The sequence below is a fragment of the Eretmochelys imbricata genome, chromosome 24 (genome assembly GCF_965152235.1).
Source record: "Eretmochelys imbricata isolate rEreImb1 chromosome 24, rEreImb1.hap1, whole genome shotgun sequence".
NCBI lineage: Eukaryota > Metazoa > Chordata > Testudines > Cheloniidae > Eretmochelys > Eretmochelys imbricata.
In genome coordinates, this window is record NC_135595.1 from 5,738,941 (window position 1) to 5,762,147 (window position 23,207).

Sequence of the window (23,207 nt, forward strand, 5' to 3'; positions counted from 1 at the left end):
TGAGCGCCTGAGCTCAGGGGTGTGTGAAATCCCGCCCCCCCTTTCCTTCCTGTGCAAAGGGGTTGAGGCTACAAACCCAGTGGCCCAGCCCAACATCTAAGGCTGCCTAAGCAAACAGAGGGCTCTGTGTGCGCTTCCCCCAGCTGGGGGCGCTGGCCCCTCCCTATTTCCTGCCCTTTTAACAACAACAAGAAAACAGGGGTATTGTTTGTCTTTAGCGCCTGTGGGTTTTTTTGTTTTTTGTTTTTATCCTCCTTCCCCTGCAGCTTTAATGCTGGGAGCTGTGGACAGCTGGACGCTGCCGGGGAGGCCAGAGACCAGGAGAGCCAGCGCCAGGAAGGGAGCCCTCTAGGACGAACCCTGAGCTTCTTCATGAAGATGACGGGCAAGTCGAAGGTAGGAGGGACCATTGGGTTTGTGACCTGGCCGGGGACTGGCTGTTAGGGGGGAACCCCGGGCCTCCTGGTTGGAGCTTGTGATGAGGAACTCCTGGGTTCTCTTCCCAGCTTTGGATGGGGATTGGAGTCTGCTGGTTAGAGCATGTGAGAGAGTGACAGGACTCCTGGGTTCTCTTCCCAGCTGGGGGAAGGAAGTGTTGTCTAAGGGTTAGAGCGGGGTGGGGGATGCCCACGTCTGCTGGTGCTGCGACCCCATCAGCTAAGGAAAATGGTGGGACTTGTGGGAGACCTCCCCTCCCAGGGTGCCTGGCAGCTCAGGTAAGTGGCATTCTCTGTGAGATGTTGGCTCATTACCCCGGTGCTTTTGATCCAGACTGGATCAGAATCAGTAACCTCACGGTGACGGATTCCCTGCGATTCATCCACTGCCCTGGCAGGCAGCTCCACTGGGATGTAACCCCCCCTGCCGTACCCTGGAATTCCCCTTCATTGGGTCATCTGCTCCGCCTCTTGGTTCCTCAAAACCGGGTGTATCTGCAAAGCAGCTGCCTCGTGGTCGCGGAAGTGAAAACCTTTTCCTGCCTCATGAAGGAACGGGTAGTCGGTGCAGCAGGAAGAGTTGGTTTCTCTAGCGAGAACATGCAGTGCTCTGCCTTGCCCACCACGGCTTCCTTTAGTCAGGTCCAGGTCCTGGAGCATGTGTTTCAAAGAGTTTCCTGCCACTGCTTTCCAGTAGATGGGCCCAGGCAACAGATTCTCCCAGGAGCGCTGAGCACCAGCAGCCATTAGTGGGTACGCTGAGCTCAGGACTCTTGGGTTCTATCCCAGACTCCTTGGCCTAGTGATGGTCCTGCTCTGTCATGCCTCAGTGTCCTGTTCCAGGGGGATAATGTTATTTACCCACCTTTGTAAAAATGCTTTTGAGAGCCACACGTGACTAGCCCTATGTGAGTGCTCAGAGCCATTATTTAGGATTGCCTGGCAGCCCCCAGGAAACAGCTAGTTGGCCCCTTCTGACTTGAGCTAATGGGGAATCACCAATACAGGGCTCATGACACATAGCTGGGCAGTGCCGATTCCCTCCACTGGAGGCCAATGGTGCCACATGCATGTTCGCCCATGCTGGCTTGTCTCGCCCTTCCTCTCCAGGGCTGGGCAAACAACAGGAAATGTTGCTTTTCTCTCGATAGCATCTGCAGGGTGCAGCCTCGCTCCTCCTGGTGAGCATGGATTAGGCAGCTGGGTTAAACCCCTCTGAGGCTCTTTTGCAGAGCTCTGGCTCTGTAGCCCTCAGGCCCAGCCCTTGCACAACAGGCTGCCATGGGTGCAGAACAGGTGCAGCTGTGCACGCTTGCCTGGGTGCATTATGGGTTTCCCCCCAGCTTCCTCCAAAGCATCCCTCTAGAGATTAGGGGGTGGGGTGGGGTGGGGTGGGGACCTCTCTGTCCTGATCCCATGCGTAGCACAGATATGGGGCTGAATTCACCAGTGCAGAGCCCAGTAGAAGGGGCTCGCACCTCCCAGAGTCCTGGGGCTGGTTGGATCCTGCCCCAGCTCTTACTGCTCTCGGGGTCCCTAGGGCACCTCAGTCCTGCCCCCAGGCTACCTTCAGTGAGGGGTGCGCAGCGCTGGAGCGGCTGGTTCTGTCGTACCCTGGGCTGCCGCACCCAGCACACGGACTCCATCCCTGCTGCTGGCTGGGGGCCCGGAGGATTAAATCCCACCCCCAGATGCCGAGGGGAAGCAGGGCTGTGGACCCTCCGCTCCAGGCGCGGCAGAAACCATTAATCCCGACCAGTCTCCCCAATGTAATCCTTCCTCCTTCCTCTCCGTTCAGGGGCGAGGCGGATTAGCAGCCAGCTGTTCACAGTGTTACCAGCTGGCCCAGGAGTACAGACTTGCTCATCCCCCCCTTTTGCACGGTTAAGAAACCGCTGGCAACTTTCAGCTCTTGGCCCCCAGGTGTGGAGGAGGGAGAGGGAATGCCTCCGCTCTCCTTCAGAGGCTGGCTTGGTCTTGTTTTTCGCTCCATTCAACAGCTGTTTCCAAGTCTGTTTCCCCACTGGCCTGCCCTTGGCCTGAGATGATCCAGGCCATCGCTTGATGCTTGAGTCATGGGGCGCCAGGAGGTTGTAGTAATTTAAACCCTCTCCTGTGCATTTCACTGTTGCTTATTAATCATGGGAGGGAGGGAGGAAGGTGGGAAATGGAATGAAAACCTCTCTGTGCCCCGGGAGCCCTGTCTGAGAGTGGGGCCCCCTTGTGCTTACGGACACACGAGGAGAGAAAGTTCCTGCCCCAGAAAAAGGGTGGGAGGGGAAAGGGAGATGCCAGAGGTTACCCAGCAGGCCACTGGGAGCATCTTTGATTGGAGGATCTCAAAGTGTCTTATAGACACGATTGAGCTCAGCCTCGCAGCACTGCATGCCTGCTTTCCAGAGACCGAGCTGTGGGCCGGAGGGGATTTGCTTGAGGTCACTCCGCAAGCTGGTGGCAGAGACTGCCTGGAGAACCCAGGAGTTCTGGCATCCGCACCTGTGCTAACCATCGGATAATACCTCCTGCCTAGCTTTTCCTTGTGTGTGCAGTTAGCTGGAGGTTGGAGGGTGCAGAGGAAGCATTAGAGATGATCAAGACCAAGATTTGAGGCTGGTTAGAAAACCCCAGGGAAGCTGATGTCAGCTGGTTTGGATCCAAAGTGCTTCCTGGAGCCCAAGAAGCAGCTAGAGAACAAGGTTTGAACTGCCCTGCGGTTGCTAGTTTGTTTTGCTTAGAAGGGATCAGACTCGGGACATGGGTCAGGGGCCCCCGGAAAGTTGCTTTCGTAAATTTCCTTTTGAGTAAGTTACCCGACTGAGTCTCTCATTTCAGGGAAGGAGAAGGTGTTCATTCCTTAGCCTCTCCCCCTTCTCTCTCCACTGAGCAGGGTTGCTTTCAGGAAGTCTAGGATTGTGGTTGCAGGGCTGTAGTCAGGAACCAGTTGTTTCTGTCTGACTTTAAAGCGATCTCCAGCCGGACGGGGAAAAATAATCTGTTTAGACGTTCTTTGCCAAACCAGCCGGACACACAGGGCTTCATGTAACAATTGCATCAGGCGTTCTGTCTGCCTAGCAAAACAGGGATGTGCTTAAACTGGGAGCCCGAACTCTTCCCTTCCCCACTAGCTCTTCACCTCCAAATACTAAACCACCGGCCTTTAGAACCTACCTCATCAACACAGGGATCTTCATGAGAGAGCTCAATAATGCTTCGTACTTGGAGGCTTTCATCCAGGGATCTCAAAGCACTTTCCAAAGCAAGATAGAGCGAATCCCTGCTCTAGAGATGGGGAAACCAAGGCACAGGGAGGGTAAGTGAGTTGCCCGAGGTTACCCAGCAGGTCAGGGTCAGAGCCTGGACTAAAACCTGGCTCTCCTAATTGCTGGCCCAGTGTTCCAGCACTAGACTATGCAGCCTCGTGTTTTAAAAGGGACTGGGTAATTTTGCGGCCTGTAACTTTGTGCCTCTCTTAGGGGCTGAACCTCAACCTAGATCCTGATGTTGGGGAGATATGGAAATCCCAGTCCAAACTGGCTGATGTCTGGAGAATTCGACTCTGACTCACCCTAAAGAAAGATTCGAGCTGTGAATTTGGACCTGAACCCGTATCGGCATCTGGTGTCTCCATTTCTGACATTAGCTCCCTTTGCTTGATCCCCTGCCTGTGATCTGTGTTCCAGGAAATCCTGACCCCATGCAATAGCTAAAGAGGACGTGACAATAATAGCTGCTCTCAGGTGGCTGGGAAAAGCTGGGAATATCCTCAAACTTCCCAGCAGGAATAAATCCCTGGTCATGAATTGCAGCACAGTGGGGAGATGCTGCTAAGTTCCTAGTTGTGCAGCAAGTGGGATTGTTTGCAAGTGACACACAAATGTGCAGAGTAATTTACCCTAATGGCCTGAGCACAGGACTGGGGCCCAAGAACTCCTGAGGTCAGATCCTGGCTTTGACACTGATTCCCTCATGTCATTTGATCTCCAAGCCTGAGCTTTCCCATCTGTAAAATGGGAAAGCGGGGTGACCAAACTGCCCAGCTCCCAAGCGGCAGTCGGATTGCAAAGCCCCATACAACTGCCAAGTACCCTACTATGCAACATGGAAAGAGACTAGGGGCCAGAGTGAAATCGACGCAGCCCTACTGGCCTGTTGGCAGCCTCTTTTCACTCGCTCAGGATCTGATCCTCGTGCCCCGATCCTTGCAGTTGCCGTCTAATAATGCTCCGGACACGCTCCTGAGAAGGTGCCGAGTCGCGGAGGAGATTGCCTGGTATATGGGGAGCTCTCAGCTGTTGCGAGGCCAAAGCGGAAGGTGGGCAGAGGGGTGCTGGAAGCCTTCTTGCCCTCGCTGTGTCTAGCAATCGCGTTCCCACCCTGTCACCTCCGGGGTCCCACCTTCACGTTACCTCCTGGGCTCTAGGGTGCTGCCAACTTCCCAAGTGGTGAATAAATGTGGCCCAGCTGTTACATGCCCAGATTGCCGATCCTGTGGGGTATTTTTGTCTCTCCAACAATAAGTTTCGACGGGGCCGCCCACCCGCCCGCCTGCGGGTTTGAATCGCCTTCAAAGTGGCACGGAGCGGACGTCTCTCCGCTCCCTGACTCAGCCGCTAATTGAGCCCAGCTGCTTGGTGTTTCTGGGACGGGAGAAGGGCCCTGTCTGAGCGATCAGGTTGGGCCTCTCCCGGGCTGCCCTTGGCGCGGCAGGACACGTGTTGTAATGCAGTCGGCCATTCTAGAACAAGGGATTTTGCTATAGCTGTGTGTCACCTGGCTTTCTCATTTCTTAGCTGCCCAGGTTAATCACCGGGAGCTAGCTTCCCCGATAAGCGCCAAAAAGAGCCGTTTCTACCATGCTACACTGCATGGATTTCCCCAAGTCTTCCTCCAGCAGGCAGCCGGTGCAATAGGCTCTGAGTTCTTGGGGGGGGGGGGCGAGGGGGAAGGAGGAGGTGATTCTCTAGGAGGGGCTCTCTCCATGAACTGACCCAGGAGTGTGCTGCTGAGGGGTGTGTGTGTGTGTGATTTGCTGTTACAGCCAGTGTTGTGTGGAGGAGAGGTGGAACAGAACCTATATCTGGTTCTTCACAGTCCTTTGGCACTTTTTTGCACGAGTGTTAACCCTGAAGTCCTGGCCGCTGTCCCTTGTGGGCGCTCACATTTCGCGTCCTTCAATTCCCCAGGCAGTTTCAGTTGAGCATGAGACTCTTCTTTACCTCCTGCCCAAAATGGTTCTGCCGAGTTGCTGTGCGGTTGTTGAGCAGCAGCCGTGCTCCGCGCTAGAAAGGGCTGCCTTTCCGTGCTGAGTTAGCGAGCCGGGTGCAGCACTGCTGTGAGCGACTAAACAGCTGCTGCGTTCCGCCACAGAGGTGGTTGCATTTCTGTGATGAGTGAGCAATCCCTGGGCAGCCGTGCTGTGAGCTACGATACAGCTGCTGTGTTCCAGCCCATGGGTGGCTGCACTTCCACGCTGGGTGGGTGAGTTTCTGTGAGCTACTAAAGAGCTACATTGTTCCACCCTAGAGATGGCCGCATTTGCATGCTAGCTGAGTGATCCCTGCCCACTGTGGCTGTGAGCTCCTAAACAGTCGTCGTGTTCCACCCCAGAGGCAGCTGCTCTCTAGCGGTGGGCTAAGCAAATGCAGCAGGCAGTTTGTGTGTCAGTTTGCAAAAGATTTGGAAGTGCTCTTCCGCCCAAACACTGCTCCAGTGTCCCCTTTTCTTCAACCTCCGCTATTTTTAGACGTGACTCATGTTCTAAAATCAGAATACGGTGTGTGTTTTAAAAATAAACCCACTGAGTGCTCATGAGCATTACATAGAATTCAGTGCTGGACTGGTTTGAATATTTCACTGGCTAATGAAAACAAAGAAAAACACTCCATCCCAGCGGTTAGGATGCTGTTTTAACGGCTGGGGCCGGGCCTAGGCAGAACTTCCTGGGAAGTGATTTATCACATGCTATGGCCACTCCCACAGCAGTTCAAAGATTCTCTTTTAGGACCCGATCTGATGCCCACTGAGTGCTTCCATTGACAGCAGGGCCCTTTAGATCCAGCTGTTAAGAAGCAGGTGAAACCTGCCCTCATTTATTTAAAGAGACAGGATCCCAGCCCTGAGGGATGCAGGGAATCTGCAGGTCAGCTTGTTATAGGGCCTGATCCTGTAAGGTGCTGATGCCTGGCTTGGATGGGAGGCTGTGGGAAGGGGTCTCCTCAAAGGCTGGTTCAGCTGTGTAAGTTAATTTTACAGGCACTGCTCTATGATGCAGAGGGAGAAGGTTGCCAGTTTTGGTTGGACACATTCCTGGAGGTTTCATCACATGACCTCTTTAATTACATTGTCATCTTTAATTCCTGGAGACTCCAGGCCAATCCTGGAGGGTTGGCAACCCCAAACATTAACCCGTCACAATCTAAATAGGGTAAGCCGGCGCGGGACAAAGACTGACCAGGAGGGGGCAGGGACAGGGGTTGAACCCCAGATCCAGCCACCTCCACGTACTGGAGGCAGGAGCGAATCCCAGCTTGGATCCAGATCAGAATTTCTTAACTGACCACCTGTCCCGCTAATGGGCCAAACCAAGTCCCTGGATCAGAACAGAGCGAAAGTGGGTCCAAACTTTGTGGCTGGGATCCATAACAAGAGTAAAATGAAATCAATAGGACCAAACGCTGTGACCACTGTGGAATTTGTATATGTAAATTGTGTGATTTTTATATCTACCTATACACATGTATAGTGTGCGTGTGATTATAGAGAGTGTGTATGTACGTATATATTTTCTAACCCATTTTTACTTGATGGGCAGAAGGTTGAAAGCAAAAACTGTATGCAACAGATGCTAATTGTGCTCCTTAATGCACCCCTGGAAGGGGCTCAGATACCAGGGTGATGGACATGGGACAGGATAGGATTTTTGTCAACAACAATGAACACTGCTCAGCATTTCTGACGTGGGTAACTTACGAGGGATGGAACCCAACGATGGGGTTGAAACTTCCCCAGGTCTGGAAGGTACATCGGGGGTGTGTGTGTGATGGAACATTTTGAGTTCAGCCCCACCTCTGTCATGTAAAACACTGAGCATGATAACATCATCAGGTGGGGGTGTAGCTGAGAGCAAACGTAGGTCTGTAATGAGAGGTGATAGGGTAGGAAAGTCCCCGCTGAAGAGCGACCGCGGTGATATAATGGGAGTGGAATGTTTTGAACAGCTGAGTGGGATCCCCACCTGTACACAGAAATTCTTAGTGATTGAGACGTTCCAGCAGACTGAAGGAAGCTCATTAAGCTGCCAGTCAGGCTGTGTCATGGTTGGAAGGAGGAAGCATCAGACACAGGTTGGGTTAGTTTATGCAGACAGGGGTGGTGTTACAGGGTCCGGGTTATTTGCATAGGTGCCAGAACTAGGGGGGCTGCTGCACCCCCTGGCTTGAAGTGGTTTCCTTCATATACAGGGTTCACAGTTTGGTTCGATGGCTTTCAGCACCCCCACTATAAAAATTGTTCCAGCCCCCCTGGTTATGTGGTATCTATTGTCGGAAAGTATGTAGCAAATCTCCATTGTGGGGGAAAATCTGCATAATTTCAACTATCGAACGGAGACATGGAGGAGGATCTGAAAGAGAGGGGGTGTTTTTGGGGGAGGTCTGGCAAGGAAGCACTATAATAATACCTTGCCTTCCTCTAGCAGAATCTCCAAGCAAACACAAATGCAGCCACGCACCACCCCGGGGACAGGAGGTGTTGTTGTTGTTGTCCTCATTATACAGATGGAAAAACTTAGGCACAGTGGGTGGACACCTCTCAGACACAACGTCGCATGGTGAAAGGTGCCAGTGAAATACATAGAATGAACAGGGAGTTAGTATCAGAGCCAGGAGTCCAGATTTCCAGGCCCCTCCCGCAGCTCTAACCTCTAGACAGTACTCCCCTGCCCACAGGAGGGCTGCAGGGAATCTGCATTTGGCCCTGTTTTAAGGCATGATCTGGCAAGATGCTGATCACTGGCTTCAGTGGGAATTTGAGTCCTCCCAGGAGGCAGCTTGTGGGGAAGAGACTCCTCAAAGATTGATGAAATCAGAGCTGGGGATAAAACACAGCAGTCCTGGCTCCCCAGCATCTGCATTAACCACTAGACCATGCTCCCTCCATAGAGCTGGGGATAGAACTGCAGAGTCCTGATGCCCAGCTTCCTGCTGTAACCACTGGATTCCCAGATTCTGTTCCTGGCTCTGCCACTAACTTACTGTGCAACCTTAAGCATGTCACTTCACTTCTTTCTGTGCCTTGGCTTCCCCATCTATATAATGGGCATATTGAAGCCGTAGGGAATGGGGGAGCAAGCCATGGTGATGGCTGAAACTTTAATTCTTAAGATGTTGTTTTCTCTGCATTGCACCTTCCAAATGTCTAGAGAGCTGCTGTCTGTCATGTATTAGGTGTCTGAAGCTCCTGTTGTGACAGGCAGAGTTGTGTAGCATGTTACAGAGGAGCTATACACACTGTGGTCTTCCCCGGGGAGACTTGACTTTGGTTCTTTATTGTTCCGATTTTCCATACTCTGAAACAAACCGTTCAAACTGTAAGTATAGTTTTTCTGTTTGCATATAGAAGCCATAAGAGCTGGGCTGGTTGGGGTGATTGCTTAGGTGCTGTGCTTGGATAGGTGAGCAAACATCACCCCAGCTTTCCTCACTGTAACAGGGGAGTAATGATTGATCTCTTCCTGTGTGAAATGTTCCCACGCTGCAGGGGACTTGGCTGATCACATACAGCTGCTGGTTTCCGCTCCTTGTTCAGAGGAGCGGAGCAGAGGGGAGCGGGGAGATGAAGTGGAGAACAAAGGAAGCAGGGTGACTAAACTGAAAAGGACAAAACCTCGCTGCCCTTGAACTGAATCTAAGCAATGACTGTAGCAATCCAGTGGTGTAGCATAAGTGGGAGAGACATTGGGCTGACGGGCGGGGAATGCCCATGAGACAAGATGTGAGCCACTACCGGGAAATAGATTGAGAGTCCCTGGTCCAGAGCTTGACCTGCTCAACGCACCAGGGGTGATGGATGAGGAAACGGAGGGACAGAAAGGTGAAGGGACTCACAGAAGGTCCCGCAGTGAGCCACTAGCAGAGCTAGGAATCGAACCTGTGGCTCTCGCTTGCCAGGGCTTGATTACACACCAGGTACAAAACTGAATTGGAATCACAGCTTTAGTTCATCACCAGGGCAAATCCCACAGGAACATGGGCCTCCTTGCAGAGCAAGCACCGCCTGGATTGGTCTCTGGCTAGTCCTCTAGGTGGGCTGGCTGGCTATGCGGCTGATGTTGTCACTGGCAATCTTATTGGGCCACTCTGAAGCTTTTGGTACCCACGTGCCAGCCAGCTAGCAGCCTTCCTTGGTAAAAGCGCTTCAGAATTTGTTGGTCTTCTCCTAATCATACGGCTGTGCTGAGAGAGCTGCTGAAACCAAACCAGGGCTGAGGGTGGCCATTAGGGGGTTTGCCTTTGAATATCCTCCTGGCTGATTTTTGGCCTGAAGAATCGCACACCTCAATCCGCTGCTCTCCATCCTCCCTCAGCGCTCACATTCCGCGGCCGTGCACTAGCGTTGGTGTTAAACTGTTGCAACTTTGTGGCCGGAGCTTGCCCTGTTCCTTGGGGCTAACCACTCACCCGCACTGCCTCACGGACAATTCCTAGTATTTAAACAGTCCCCTCAGTTGCTACGGGAACCAGGTTGGTAACGTTCCCTACGTTGCACCTTTTGTTGAAACCCAACACGAGCCCAACACCCCCACACACCAGCCCCCACAAATTCTGGCAGAAACAGCTCCTGAATTCCACGCACCACCTGCTTTACCCCTCACTCCCCGGCTCCTGGTATTATATTCCCTCTGCGCCCACGACGGCGGCACTGGGCAGAGAATCGGCCTGTGACTTTTTATGCTGTATCTGGGTTACAGTTGTTGGGGTCAGGCCCCCTGACAGCAATTCCGGGCCCCAGAACAGGGCACAAGAGTGAACGGGCCCCCAGGCACGCGGCCCGCCTGATGTTTGGGCAGTGCCGAGCCTGGGCTGGCTGGTGCCCAGTGAGCTGCCGGCTGTGCTGCTGGCCGCGCTTCCACATGCCCGCCTGATAGTGTTGCCAACTGTCTAAGTGCGCAAACCCAAAGATCCTTGCCCCGCCTACGGCCTCGCCCCTTCTCTGAGGCCTCGCCCCCTGTTCACTCCATCCCCCCTCCCTCCCTTGCTTGCTCTCCCCCACCCTCACTCACTTTCATCAGGCTGGGGCAGGGGGTTGGGGTGCAGGAGGGGGTGCGGGGTATAGGTTCTGGGAGGGAGTTTGGGTGCGGGCTCTAGGCTGGGACAGGGGGTTGGGGTGCAGGAGGGGGTGCGGGGTATAGGTTCTGGGAGGGAGTTTGGGTGCGGGCTCTAGGCTGGGGCAGGGGGTTGGGGTGCAGGAGGGGGTGCGGGGTATAGGTTCTGGGAGGGAGTTTGGGTGCGGGCTCTAGGCTGGGACAGGGGGTTGGGGTGCAGGAGGGGGTGCGGGGTATAGGTTCTGGGAGGGAGTTTGGGTGCGGGCTCTAGGCTGGGACAGGGGGTTGGGGTGCAGGAGGGGGTGCGGGGTATAGGTTCTGGGAGGGAGTTTGGGTGCGGGCTCTAGGCTGGGACAGGGGGTTGGGGTGCAGGAGGGGGTGCGGGGTATAGGTTCTGGGAGGGAGTTTGGGTGCGGGCTCTAGGCTGGGGCAGGGGGTTGGGGTGCAGGAGGGGGTGCGGGGTATAGGTTCTGGGAGGGAGTTTGGGTGTGGGCTCTAGGCTGGGGCAGGGGGTTGGGGTGCAGGAGGAGGTCAGAGGGTCGGCACTTACCTCGGGCGGCTCCCGAAAGCGACCGGCACACCCCTCTGGCAGCAGCTCCTAGGCAGGGGGTCCAGGGGGTCGCTGCACACCGCTTCCCACAGGTACTGCCCCTGCAGCTCCCATTGGCCGCAGTTCCTGGCCAATGGGAGCTGCGGAGTTGGCGTAGGGGCAGCGTGTGGAGACTTCCTCCCCAGGGGCCACAGGGGCGTGCCGGCCACCTCTGGGAGCGGTGCGGAGTGAGGGCGGGCAGGAAGCCTGCCTTAGCCCCACTACACTGCCACGGGTGGCTGGGGGCCCCCTGGGCAATTGCCTCCTTTGCGCCCCGCCCCCCCGTCGGTAGGCCTGGTGGGGGTTTTCTTTAACCTGAGGTTTTCTGAAGTATTTTTAGAGAGGGAGCATGAGCAGTGGACACGCAAGCAGAGAATGGAGCTGAAGAAGGGAGGCTACAGCTAGGCAAATGGAAGAGGCTGGAATAAAACAGCTCATCCACCAGTTGGATGCTTTGTGCTGGAGAGGAAGGATGGGTCAGTGGTTACATCGACCGTGTGTGATATGCAGGACCTGGATGCAATTCCCGGCTCCAACGTGGCCCTTATCTTGGGCAGGTCGCAGAGGGTGACCTTTCCCAAAGTGCTTAAATGACTTGGGGGGGCTGAATTTGGTTAGACTGGAAGCTGTCGGGGCCAGAGAGTCCCTCACCGACTGTACAGTTCCTAGCACAATGGGGCCTGCAGCTAGGTTGGGGTCTCTCTCGCTGCTCTCTTACTCAGTGCCCATTCGGTGGATAAACAAACCACTGCAACCCATTCACCAGTGGTGGGCTCGCTCTTGAGAGAGCCTGGCCTTTCGTAGCCCTTGGGGATGAAAGGCTGGTACAAGAAGGAGGCAGAAAAATTGTTCTTCTTAACCTCGGGGGATAGGACAAGAAGCAATGTGCTTAAATTGCAGCAAGGGATGTTTAAGTTGGACATTAGGAAAAATGTCCTAACTGTCAGGGTGGTGAAGCACTGGAATAAATCACCTAGGGAGGTTGTGGAATCTCCATCGTTGGAGATTTTTAAGAGCAGGTCAGACAAACCCCCGTCTGGGATGGTCTAGATAATACTTAGCCCTGCCATGAGGGCAGGGGACTGGACTAGATGACCTCTCGAGGTCCCTTCCTGTCCCACAATTCTATGAGCTATTCAAAAAAGGACTAATAAGAAGAACACCGGCCGCCCAGTACTGCTGCATGGCTCAGAGGAATGAAGACGCCTGATCCAGAGGCCCATGTATGGCCATCCTCGGAGGAGGTGGGTGAGTCAGTGGAATGTCTCATGTGGGCCCAGCAGCCCCTCGCTGGGTTTGAATCCAGCTAAAAAGAGAGGCCGAGGATGGATTTCCTAGTGAGTTGGCAGCTCGCCGCATGGCCGAGGGCCGGCTCCCTGGGGTGAGAGCAGCAAACACGGGCATGGGTAGCACCGAGGGACCAGCCAAGAGCAGAGCCCCATGGGGCTAGGTGTGGTACAAATACAGGGTAGGAGATGGTTCCTGCCCTGGAGAGCGCACGGTGTGACAGACAAGACAGACCCAGGCTGGGGACAGAACACAGGAGGACAGTGATCAATGTCATGTCAGTGTCATGACTTTCGGGGTGTGGGGGAGATAGGTTGTATTAGGCAGGGATTAGCTAAATGAAAAGGGGGAGGGACAGAGCAGGTCGGGAACATGGAGACCTTGGCAGCTGCACCCACCCGTTCCTGCTGTGAAACAGCCCCCTGTGCGTTACTTTGGGGGCCCAGGGGCCGAGAATAGACAGAGGTGGAGCACTTATGGAACATGCCCCGCTGGGCCTGGAGTGAGCCTCTCTCGCCATGCGTCAGCAGCTGAGCTACCCTCCCGTAGGGGGGAAGCTGGTCCTGACTCGAGGAAAGAGCACCCCCTTTCTCAGCCGTCACCCCTTCCTTTCACCGCCAGGGCAGCTTCCCCTCCAAGCAGCAGCCGGACTGGAGGCTGCTTAGCTTGGGAGTTCGGTACCATCACCCCCTGGGGAGCCAAAGCATTAACGATCTATTGGGGTGGAGGGGTTCCTAGCTTCCTCAGGCCTTGGGGGTTGTTGCTGGTGCTCAACAGACACCTCCCTGACCCTCAGGATCTAATCAAATCCCAGCCCCTCAACGTCTTACTCCCAGAGCCAATTCTTTTTATGAGGGAGAGCTAGGATGCGGCAGGGTATTGGTCCCAAGCAATGCCAACGGGCTCTCGTCTGTGCCGCGGAGGGGGCCTCGGGGGTGCCAGCCACGAGGACGAGCCCTTGGCTCTGCTGGTTTGGGGCCTGGACTCTGCCATTTAAGCCTGGTCTTCCCCTCCCTTCCCCAGGGAGCTGCTGTTCATAACCCTCTCCGCCAGGGCTCTAGCCTCTGAAAAGGAAACTAACCTAGACGGACCCCCCACAGCCACTTCCCTTTCTCCCCATAAGGGGCCACTTCCTGGCATGTGACCTCCCATCAGCTCTGCTGCAGGGGCTTTCCACTGACAGCAGATCTTACCAGACACCGGTCTCATCCAGGGCCTCTGGAACAACAAGCCGCCCATCCATGTGTTAGTCTGACGCACCGGGGTTTTCTCTGCACGGTGCGGGTGCCGCTTTGCTGCTGCGGATTCTCCCTTGAACTATTATTAGAGATATGACAGCAGCACCTGGAGGTCCCACCCAAGATCATGGCCCCATCGTGCTCGGCGCTGGACGTACACATAGCGAGAGATCCTGTTCCAAAGAATTTAAATAGACTAGATGGAGTGCGAGGGGAAACTGAGGCATAGAGGGACAGCAGCTTGCTCAAGGGCAGTGGCAAAACCAGGACCAGACCTGCTGTCTCCTGCGTCAAAGTTTGGTGCTCTGACCACTAGCCCACACTGCCTTCCCTCATTAGCTGAGCCAGCTGGGGCTACCTTCAGATGTGGCAATGACCACATCTAACTTCCCAGCCATGCCATGGCAATTGGACTAGGAAATATGCTTTAATTATGGAAATTAATTGTAATCTCTTTGTGAGGCAGGGACAGTCTTTTTGTTCTGTGTTTGTCCAGGGGGCCTGGGCCATGACATGGGCTCCTACTTGTGAGCACATGACACCTAATAATAATCATGAGAATGCTGTAGTCCTTTCAGTTTGAATGGCTTAATCGAGGTTAGGGAACGACTCAAGCAAGAAAGAACGAATGTCAAGTCCTTCTGATTGAGAGCACAGCGTGTGCAACTCCCTAACAGGCTGCCTACCGATGCAGCCGCCGGCCCTGCAGAGACAGCCTTCAATATTGAAAGGCTCAGAACCAAGAGGTAGCAATTACCCACGCCGCAGAGAAGGCTAAATGGGTCTTTTTCCATCTCAGGGTTCTCCCCTTATGAAAGGCAGCCAGGCAAGGTGGAGTCCTGAGAGGCTGCTTGGTAAACATAAGGAGGGATTGTTTTTAGAAAGCCCAGGGTTTGGTTTAACCCTCTTGTCTCCCCTGTGCGCTGGCTCAGGAGCAAAGGCATCGCCCGGGGAACAGGGAATGCAGATCCTACAGAGCAAATCTCTGTCCTACACGCACTCCTGCAAGGAACAGCAGCAGTTCCGCCTCCCTGGTCCGGGGGCAGTTCTTGGCTCATTAGCGCAAAGTGGGCTGGTGAGAGTGGGAGGTGGGATTGAAACCCCCAAGGCTCATTGCAGCTCGGGAGTGTCTTCACTACGGAGTTCGCCTGGGTGTGAGCAGCCACGCTGCAGAGCCCTGTCCGAGTCCCTGCGTCCTCACTGCTGCTGTGTGTCGCTGGGACTTCTGGGGGCCCATCCCCTGGTTCTTTGGGCTGCAGTGAGCGGAGCTGCTGTGTGAGCCATTCCCCGGGAAATGGGGGAGGACTCACCTGTCATGGGTGCAGAGGGAAGCTGTGGGAAGGCATTGGAGGAGTAGCGGCACCCGTGGGGTTTAGCCTGGGTCCACATTACAGAGCGAAAGTCTCAAACCCCCGCCCCACCTAGCCCAGGATTGGACGCAGCGCTAAACTCAGGTCAGAGGGTTTGGCTGGAGAGGGATTAGGGCCAACAGCTGAGCTAACTCTGCAGCGGAGACACATTCATAGAGGATACTAGATTTTCTAGAGCGGTTGCCCAAATTCTTGCACTTTGCAGCAAAGTGGGTCTAACCCAGTATCTTGACACCATCTACTCCAGAGGAAGGTGTAAACGTGGGATGATCCTCTGCCCTACAGCTGGCTGCAAAGCAGGTAGCGGCGTTCCTGGCAGGGATGGTGTTTTCCCGTTTCAGCTCCGATGGTAGAGTGCCCACGCTTGGCACTCCAGCTGCGTGTCGCAATCCCGGTGCGAGAGAGGGGTTGGCTTTGTTTCTTGGCTAGTGGATATCATTAAAATGCCCTTGGCAGCGAGCCAGCACTCCCTCTCCACCCCCCAAAGGGCTCATTCGGTGGCAGCTGCTGCTAACAAAGCAGTGGGCTGTCTAAAGATGAAGTGGTTAATTAATTGAGAGAGATGGTAGCTCCCAGCCCCATGAGCACTTGGGGCTTGGCCTGAGAGATGTACTCTCTGTGTGGGTACCTGGTAAAGATTCAGGATGCTCTCATCCCAGGTAAAGCTAAGGTGGCTGCTTGCTTATTTCTTTCATATGCTTTAATAAGTAGCTTATTTTAGAGCCCTTTCTTTACACACCTCTCCATGGGTCTTGTTCCTTTCTATTTGCCTCATCTCTCTCTGCTCCCACACGTAATCTCCTTCAGGTCAGTGCAAGAGCCTTCTCCTCTGCAGCCCTTTCCACCTCTTATTTCTTTCCCAGCAGTCAGGAGACTGGGTTGTATTGCTGGCTGTGCGATCGGCCTGCTTGGTGACCTTGGACAGCTCACTTGCTTTGCCTCAGTTTCCCTATCTGTAAAATGGGGATAATGATACTGACCTCTGTTGTAAAGCACTTTGAGATCTACTGATTTATTGTTTGTTTATTTTTTTAGAAATATACGAGGCCACAAAAAGGACATAGGCCACATCTATGCACAGTTCATCTCAATTTTTAAATTATATCTTAATATTTAAATATTATTCTTAGTTAGCACTATGTAACTGGGATTTAAATTGAGGTATCTTAATTTAGTGAACCAAGATACACCAAATTAAGCCAAATGCAATCAGATTTAAGTGTCCACCTAAGGGGATTTGCACCTGTTTAAATCAGTTTAGCTAAGACAATGCAACTGTGGCATATAGCCAAGGTCTAAGGGTTCTGATCTTGCAGGTATTTGTGTGTCGATAATTTAATGGGACCCACTATCCTGTGGGAAGTTATTCATGTGTCTGCAGGATCGGGGTCTAACTCAGCCGGCTGGGTGACCCAAACACTGTCTAAAGGAAGGACTGGACTCTTTCCATTTCTGGGCGGTACCAGCCTGTATTAAATCTCAGCATACAGGGAACGGATGTTCTGTTGCTGGGATCTCATTAAGCAATGGCGTCAGCCACTGGGATGGATGGGGGCAGAGGAGTGGGGAGCAGCGGTGGTTCCCATGGTGAAAAAAAGAGGAAACTCGATCTCCTGAGTCCTGTTGGCTTGGATGCAGGGCGCCTAGCGGGCAGGTGTCCTTGTTCCTCTGGGGCTGCTTTTCTGGTTCAGCAGGTTCTGAGCTGGAAGATGCTGTTTCTGGTGACGGTGACTGAATGTCTCATTCAAACCCAGTTATTCCTTCCCAGGTCTCCATGGTTGCTCAACTCCAGCAGCTTGTATTTCAGACCTCTGCTCCTTTACTCCAAGGTCCCCCAAGTATTGTTTGCGGTGAAGTATCTTATCCCCATTCCAGAGCAAGGCAAACTGAGGCAGGGAGAGGTGTGGTGGCACACCTAAGATCCCAGAGTGAGGGGGTGACTGAGCTGGGAGTGGGACCCAGGAGTCCTGAGTCCCAGCCTCTCTCCTCCTAATCTAACTACTTGACATGCTGCATGTCTAGTGACTTGGTTATAGAAGAGATGGGGGAAGCCCAGCCCAAAGGAGGAGCAGCTGGAGAGAGGGGAATTCAGTTGGCCAAAGTCAGCAGTAAACTCTGATTCCTAGTCCTCTGCTCTAACCACTAGGCTATGCTGACGCCTGTTAAATTACACAGGCTAGTGCTTTCACTGGACCCCCTTGCACAGCCCCAGAAGCTGGGTTGACTACGCTCTGGCAAGGGAGGGTAGGGTGGGGCTCACTGTGAACGGGCTGGGTGGGTGGAAGCAAAGCGAGGAAAGAAAAATATGTTTGTGAGTGTGTGTGTCACACCTTATGGTGGGGTCTTGCTGTTCCCTTAAATCAATAGGGGAGAGTAAATCTGTCCTACTGCACAGGACAGGAGGATAAATAGCCCTTTTGCTTTTAAAAGTTTCCTTCCGAATCCCTTTCTTTCTTAATAGGTCAGCGTGGTGTAGTGGATAGTGCAAAGGCTGGGACTAAGAAGACCTGGGTCCTATTCCTAGCTCTGCCACTGGCCTGCTGGGTGACCTTTGGCAAGTAATGTCGCCTCAGTTTCTCCATCTGTAAAGTGGGGCTAATGATACTGCCTTCCTCTGTAAACCTATTGGAGATCTATGGCTGGGGAGGTGTTATCTGTCTGAATTACTGTAGCAGTTAGAGTTCGCCCGAGACCAGGTCGCCATTAAGTTGGGTGCTGCCCAGACATGAGCAGAGAGACAGAACCTTCCCCAAGAGTTTCCACCCTGCATAGGGACAAGACAAAGGGTAGGGAAAAGGAGTCTTTATTAATTCCCTGTTTTATAGATGTAGAAACTGAGGCACAGAGTGGGGCCATGACTTGCCCAAGGTCTCTCACACAGTCAGTGGCAGATCCAGGAATAGAATCCAGCTTTCCTAGGTGCCAGCCCAGTGTTCTCCCCACTGCGCCAGGGTGGGAGGGGAAGTAGACCTTGAGAGGGACTTGTCCAAGGTGAGACGGCCAGGAATGGGAGCCGGGGTCTCCCACTGGGCCATGCAGCCCCTTTAAACTTCAGGCTTTACTCCAGCTGCTCCTGTGTGCTTTGGGAAATAATCCTTCTCTGTTAACTCGCTAGGGGAAACTCCTATTTGCGTGGCCTCACCGGGGCGGGGCGGAGGGGAAGGTAAATCTTTTATTAGCTCTCTTGCTGGGAAAGTCGTCAGCATCCCGCCCCCCCGTTCTGAACAGAGGCCTGAGTGAGAACATTGGTGCTCCTGTCTAAACACTAATGTTTTTCTTCTGCGTCCAGCCCGTTGCATTTTCCAGCCTGTCTTGTGGGACAGAATGAATTTATTTTGTGTTGGAGTTTTGTTTGTATAAAGAGTCCTGCCCTAGGGGGCTTTATCTGTATATACACTCCACTCAGTAGCGCTATATAGTTCCTGGCTTGGTACAGAGCATCTTTATCAGTGGTGGGATGTTTTAGCAGTTACTCATTAAGCCGTGTACTGCTGGCTTTTCGCTTTATGCACACATGGCCTTGCCTTGGGTTCACTCTTAGACACTGGGTAGTGTTGAATGTTACTGTGCCTTTTTTAAATTGTATTTTAAAAGCACTTTATTGGCTTACGGTCTAACCTGTCCAATTTCTCTGCCCCGATCTCTCCCCCGCTTCCACATGCATGGTGATTGCTTTATTGGGTAGCGGGGAGAAAGAAAAAGCTCCCATGCAAAATTCAATTTTGTAGATTTAGAGGCAAGCCAGGGTTTTTCTTGATGCTGACTGCAGGCGATGAATGTCACTTGTTAGAGCAGGAATTACTGCGTGTTAGCATTGAGGAGTGGGGGTTGGTTTTAGTGGATCTGTTGCTGCCCTGGGATTCAGGAGACCTGGCTTCTATTCTCTGCCTGCTGAACTCACGGGGCTGAGTGAAATCTGCTGGCTGGTGTTAGATTTTTTTAATTTTTTTTAAAGTCAGAAGGGACCATTGTGATCACCCTGTCTCTCACCTTCCGCATAGCCCATGCCCCAGAGATTTGCCCGGCAATTCCTGCAGGATCTCCGACTAGCTGATCCCTTCTGGCCTTTAGACCTATGAAGCAAGCTGCAATTCATGGCCCCAATCCTGTGAAACAAGCATGTGCGCCAAGTTGCTGGGACTGCTTGAATGCTTGGAGCTGCAGAGGATAAGGTGCTCGCGCCACCGGTGGCCTGGTTTTGGGAAGGGGGCTGGAAAAGAAGCTGGCGCTAGGTGAGATGGAAGAGGGGGAGCAGAGACAGTGGTACGAACACGAGCGATTCCACATTCTTTTCATTTGTCTTCTGGCTTAAGATGTGGGGGAGTTCGTTTTGTCTTTTCCCCAAGAAGCCGTGAGGACTAGAAACTTACTATTTTTTTTTAAATCAGAGTTGAGATTCTCATAGAATCACGTGACTCCAGCAGCTGGGGCTTTAAGAAGAAAGATTAATTCTATCACATGGCTTGTGATTAAACTCATGAGTGTGGGCAACAGGGGATTCTAATGGGCTTTTTGGATCAGGCTCTGAATCTCTTAACATGTACCTGTTTTTCTTTCTTTGCATGTAACATAGGGCTTGACTTCAAATGTACAAATCCGCTGGGACTGTGTTTCTCAGAGGCTGCCCCTCTCACTGTTGGTTGGTCACATGGGCAGAGCTATGTCCTGTTACACTGGTGTTAATTATTCTGGATTTACGGTGGTGCAAATCAGCACCATCTGGCCCTGGGTATCCAATTAACTACTGAGTGCATAGGCAAGTACTTAGCCTGGATTTCTGTTGGGGTCTGATCCTTAGGTGGTGGTTACCTCTGCTCATGTCTTCCCTAAGATTTGCTGTAATGAGTTGAGGCACCTGCCTTTGATTAGTTAATGCTCATTTGGATGAAGGCCAGAGTCTAATCCCTCTGAAATCCTCAACTGACCCTTCTCTGCACCTTTGATCTTTTCCCAAAACTCTTACATCTTTGTCTGTTAATCTGGATTCTCCCCACTCCTCCTGCAAACAAAGCAACCCCACTCCCTTGTATTTCAGATTATATTGCAGGTTTAAAAGTAAAACTGCTGTTGAAGTAGGTTTAAAGAAAACACCAGCAACCTAATTTCTAAATGAGAAGAGCTCTGTGAAGCTAGAAAGCTTGTCCCTTCTCCCTACAGAAGCTGGTCCAATAAAAGACATTACCTCACCTACCGTGTCTCTCTTTAATTTCTGAATGTCCATCTTCAGCGACATTGTACTAATAACTCTTGGTATTTATTTGCCTTTCAAAAGGAGCATTTTTCTCATGGTTAGAGCCTGAGATTTGCCATCAGGACCCCTGAGTTCTATTTCTGGCTCTGTGGCCGGCACGCTGTGTGAAAGATGTCAAATTATTTCACCGCTCCATGCCTCAGTTTCCCCACATGTGAAATGGAGTGTGTTAAAACTTTCTCACCTTTGTAATCATTGGATAAAAGGTGCCACATAGTATTGTGTGGATATCAAAGCATCTCATAAATTTTAGGTTTCAGAGTAACAGCCGTGTTAGTCTGTATCCGCAAAAAGAAAAGAAGGACTTGTGGCACCTTAGAGACTAACAAATTTATTTGAACATAAGCTTTCATGAGCTACAGCTCACTTCATCTGATGCATTCAGTGGAAAATACAGTGGGGAGATTTATATACATAGAGAGCATGAAACAATGGGTGTTACCATACACACTGTAAGGAGAGTGATCACTTAAGGTGAGCTATTACCAGCAGGAGAGCGGGGGGAGGGGGGGAAACACACTTTTGTAGTGATAATCAAGGTAGGCCATTTCCAGTAGTTGACAAGAACGTCTGAGGAACTGTGAGGGGGGGAGGGAATAAACATGGGGAAATAGTTTTACTTTGTGTAATGACCCATCCACTCCCAGCCTCTATTCAAGCCTAAGTTAATTGTATCCAGTTTGCAAATTAATTCCAATTCAGCAGTCTCTAGTTGGAGTGTGTTTTTGAAGTTTTTTTGTTGAAGAATTGCAACTGTTAGGTCTGTAATCGAGTGATCAAAGAGATTGAAGTGTTCTCCGACTGGTTTTTGAATGTTATAATTCTTGACATCTGATATGTGTCCATTTATTCTTTTATGTAGAGACTGTCCAGTTTGACTAATGTACATGGCAGAGGGGCATTGCTGGCACATGATGGCATATATCACATTGGTGGATGTGCAGGTGAACGAGCCTCTGATAGTGTGGCTGATGTGATTAGGCCCTGTGATGGTGTCCCCTGATTAGATATGTGGACACAGTTGGCAACGGGCTTTGTTGCAAGGACAGGTTCCTGGGTTAGTGGTTTTGTTCTGTGGTGTGTGGTTGCTGGTGAGTATTTGCTTCAGGTTTGGGGGCCGTCTGTAAGCAAGGACTGGCCTGTCTCCCAAGATCTGTGAGAGTGACGGGTCGTCCTTCAGGATAGGTTGTAGATCCTTGATGATGCGTTGGAGAGGTTTTAGTTGGTTAGAAGGTGATGGCTAGTGGCGTTCTGTTATTTTCTTTGTTGGGCCTGTCCTGTAGTAGGTGACTTCTGGGAACTCTTCTGGCTCTGTCAATCTGTTTCTTCACTTCAGCAGGTGGGTATTGTAGTTGTAAGAATGCTTGATAGAGATCTTGTAGGTGTTTGTCTGAGGGGTTTGAGCAAATGCGATTGTATCGTAGAGCTTGGCTGTAGACAATGGATCGTGTGGTGTGGTCTGGATGAAAGCTGGAGGCATTTAGGTAGGAATAGCTGTCAGTCGGTTTCCGGTATAGGGTGGTGTTTATGCGACCATCGCTTATTAGCACCATAGTGTCCAGGAACTGGATCTCTTGTGTGGACTGGTCCAGGCTGAGGTTGATGGTGGGATGGAAATTGTTGAAATCATGGTGGAATTCCTCAAGGGCTTCTTTTCCATGGGTCCAGACGATGAAGATGTCATCAATGTAGCGCAAGTAGAGTAGGGGCGTTAGGGGACGAGAGCTGAGGAAGCGTTGTTCTAAGTCAGCCATAAAAATGTTGGCATACTGTGGGGCCATGTGGGTACCCATAGCAGTGCCGCTGATCTGAAGGTGTCTATATTGTCCCCAAATGTAAAATAGTTATGGGTAAGGACAAAGTCACAAAGTTCAGCCACCAGGTTTGCCGTGACATTATCGGGGATACGGTTTCTGACAGCTTGTAGTCCATCTTTGTGTGGAATGTTGGTGTAGAGGGCTTCTACATCCATAGTGGCCAGGATGGTGTTATCAGGAAGATCACTGATGGATTGTAGTTTCCTCAGGAAGTCAGTGGTGTCTCGAAGATAGCTGGGCATGCTGGTAGCATTGGGCCCGAGGAGGGAGTCTACATAGCCAGACAAGCCTGCTGTCAAGGTGCCAATGCCTGAGATGATGGGGCGCTCAGGATTTCCAGGTTTATGGATCTTGGGTAGCAGACAGAATATCCCAGATTGGGTTTCCAGGGGTGTGTCCGTGCGGATTTGTTCTTGTGCTTTTTCAGGGAGTTTCTTGAGCAAATGGTGTAGTTTCTTTTGGATGGGTCATTACACAAAGTAAAATTATTTCCCCATGGTTATTCCCCCAACCCCACCCCCCATTTCCTCAGATGTTCTTGTCAACTGCTGGAAATGACCCATCTTGATTATCACTACAAAAGGTTTTTTCCCCCACTCTCCTGCTGGTAATAGCTCACCTTAAGTGATCACTCTCGTTACAGTGTGTATGGAAACACCCATTGTTTCATGCTCTCTATGTATATAAATCTCCCCAATGTATCTTCCACTGAATGCATCCGATGAAGTGAGCTGTAGCTCACAAAAGCTTATGCTCAAATAAATTTGTTAGTCTCTAAGGTGCCACAAGTCCTCCTTTTCTTTTTTCATAAATTTTAGTTAATCTTCATGACAGCCCTTGTTAGGTGGGTAACGTGTTATTCCACTCTTAAAGAATGGGGAAACTGAGGCAGAATGA

General features: G+C 52.0%; 1 protein-coding gene across 1 annotated transcript in view; it reads left to right on the forward strand.

Moving 5' to 3' along the window:
- Nucleotides 1-280: 280 nt before the first annotated feature.
- The window catches only part of ARHGEF2 (Rho/Rac guanine nucleotide exchange factor 2), a 91,257-nt gene continuing 68,330 nt past the window's right edge, over nucleotides 281-23,207 (forward strand). Inside the window, exon 1 of the mRNA XM_077841234.1 lies at nucleotides 281-396. Coding sequence (XP_077697360.1) covers nucleotides 373-396 — 24 coding nt within the window. The 5' untranslated portion in view covers nucleotides 281-372. The remainder of the gene's footprint in view (nucleotides 397-23,207) is intronic.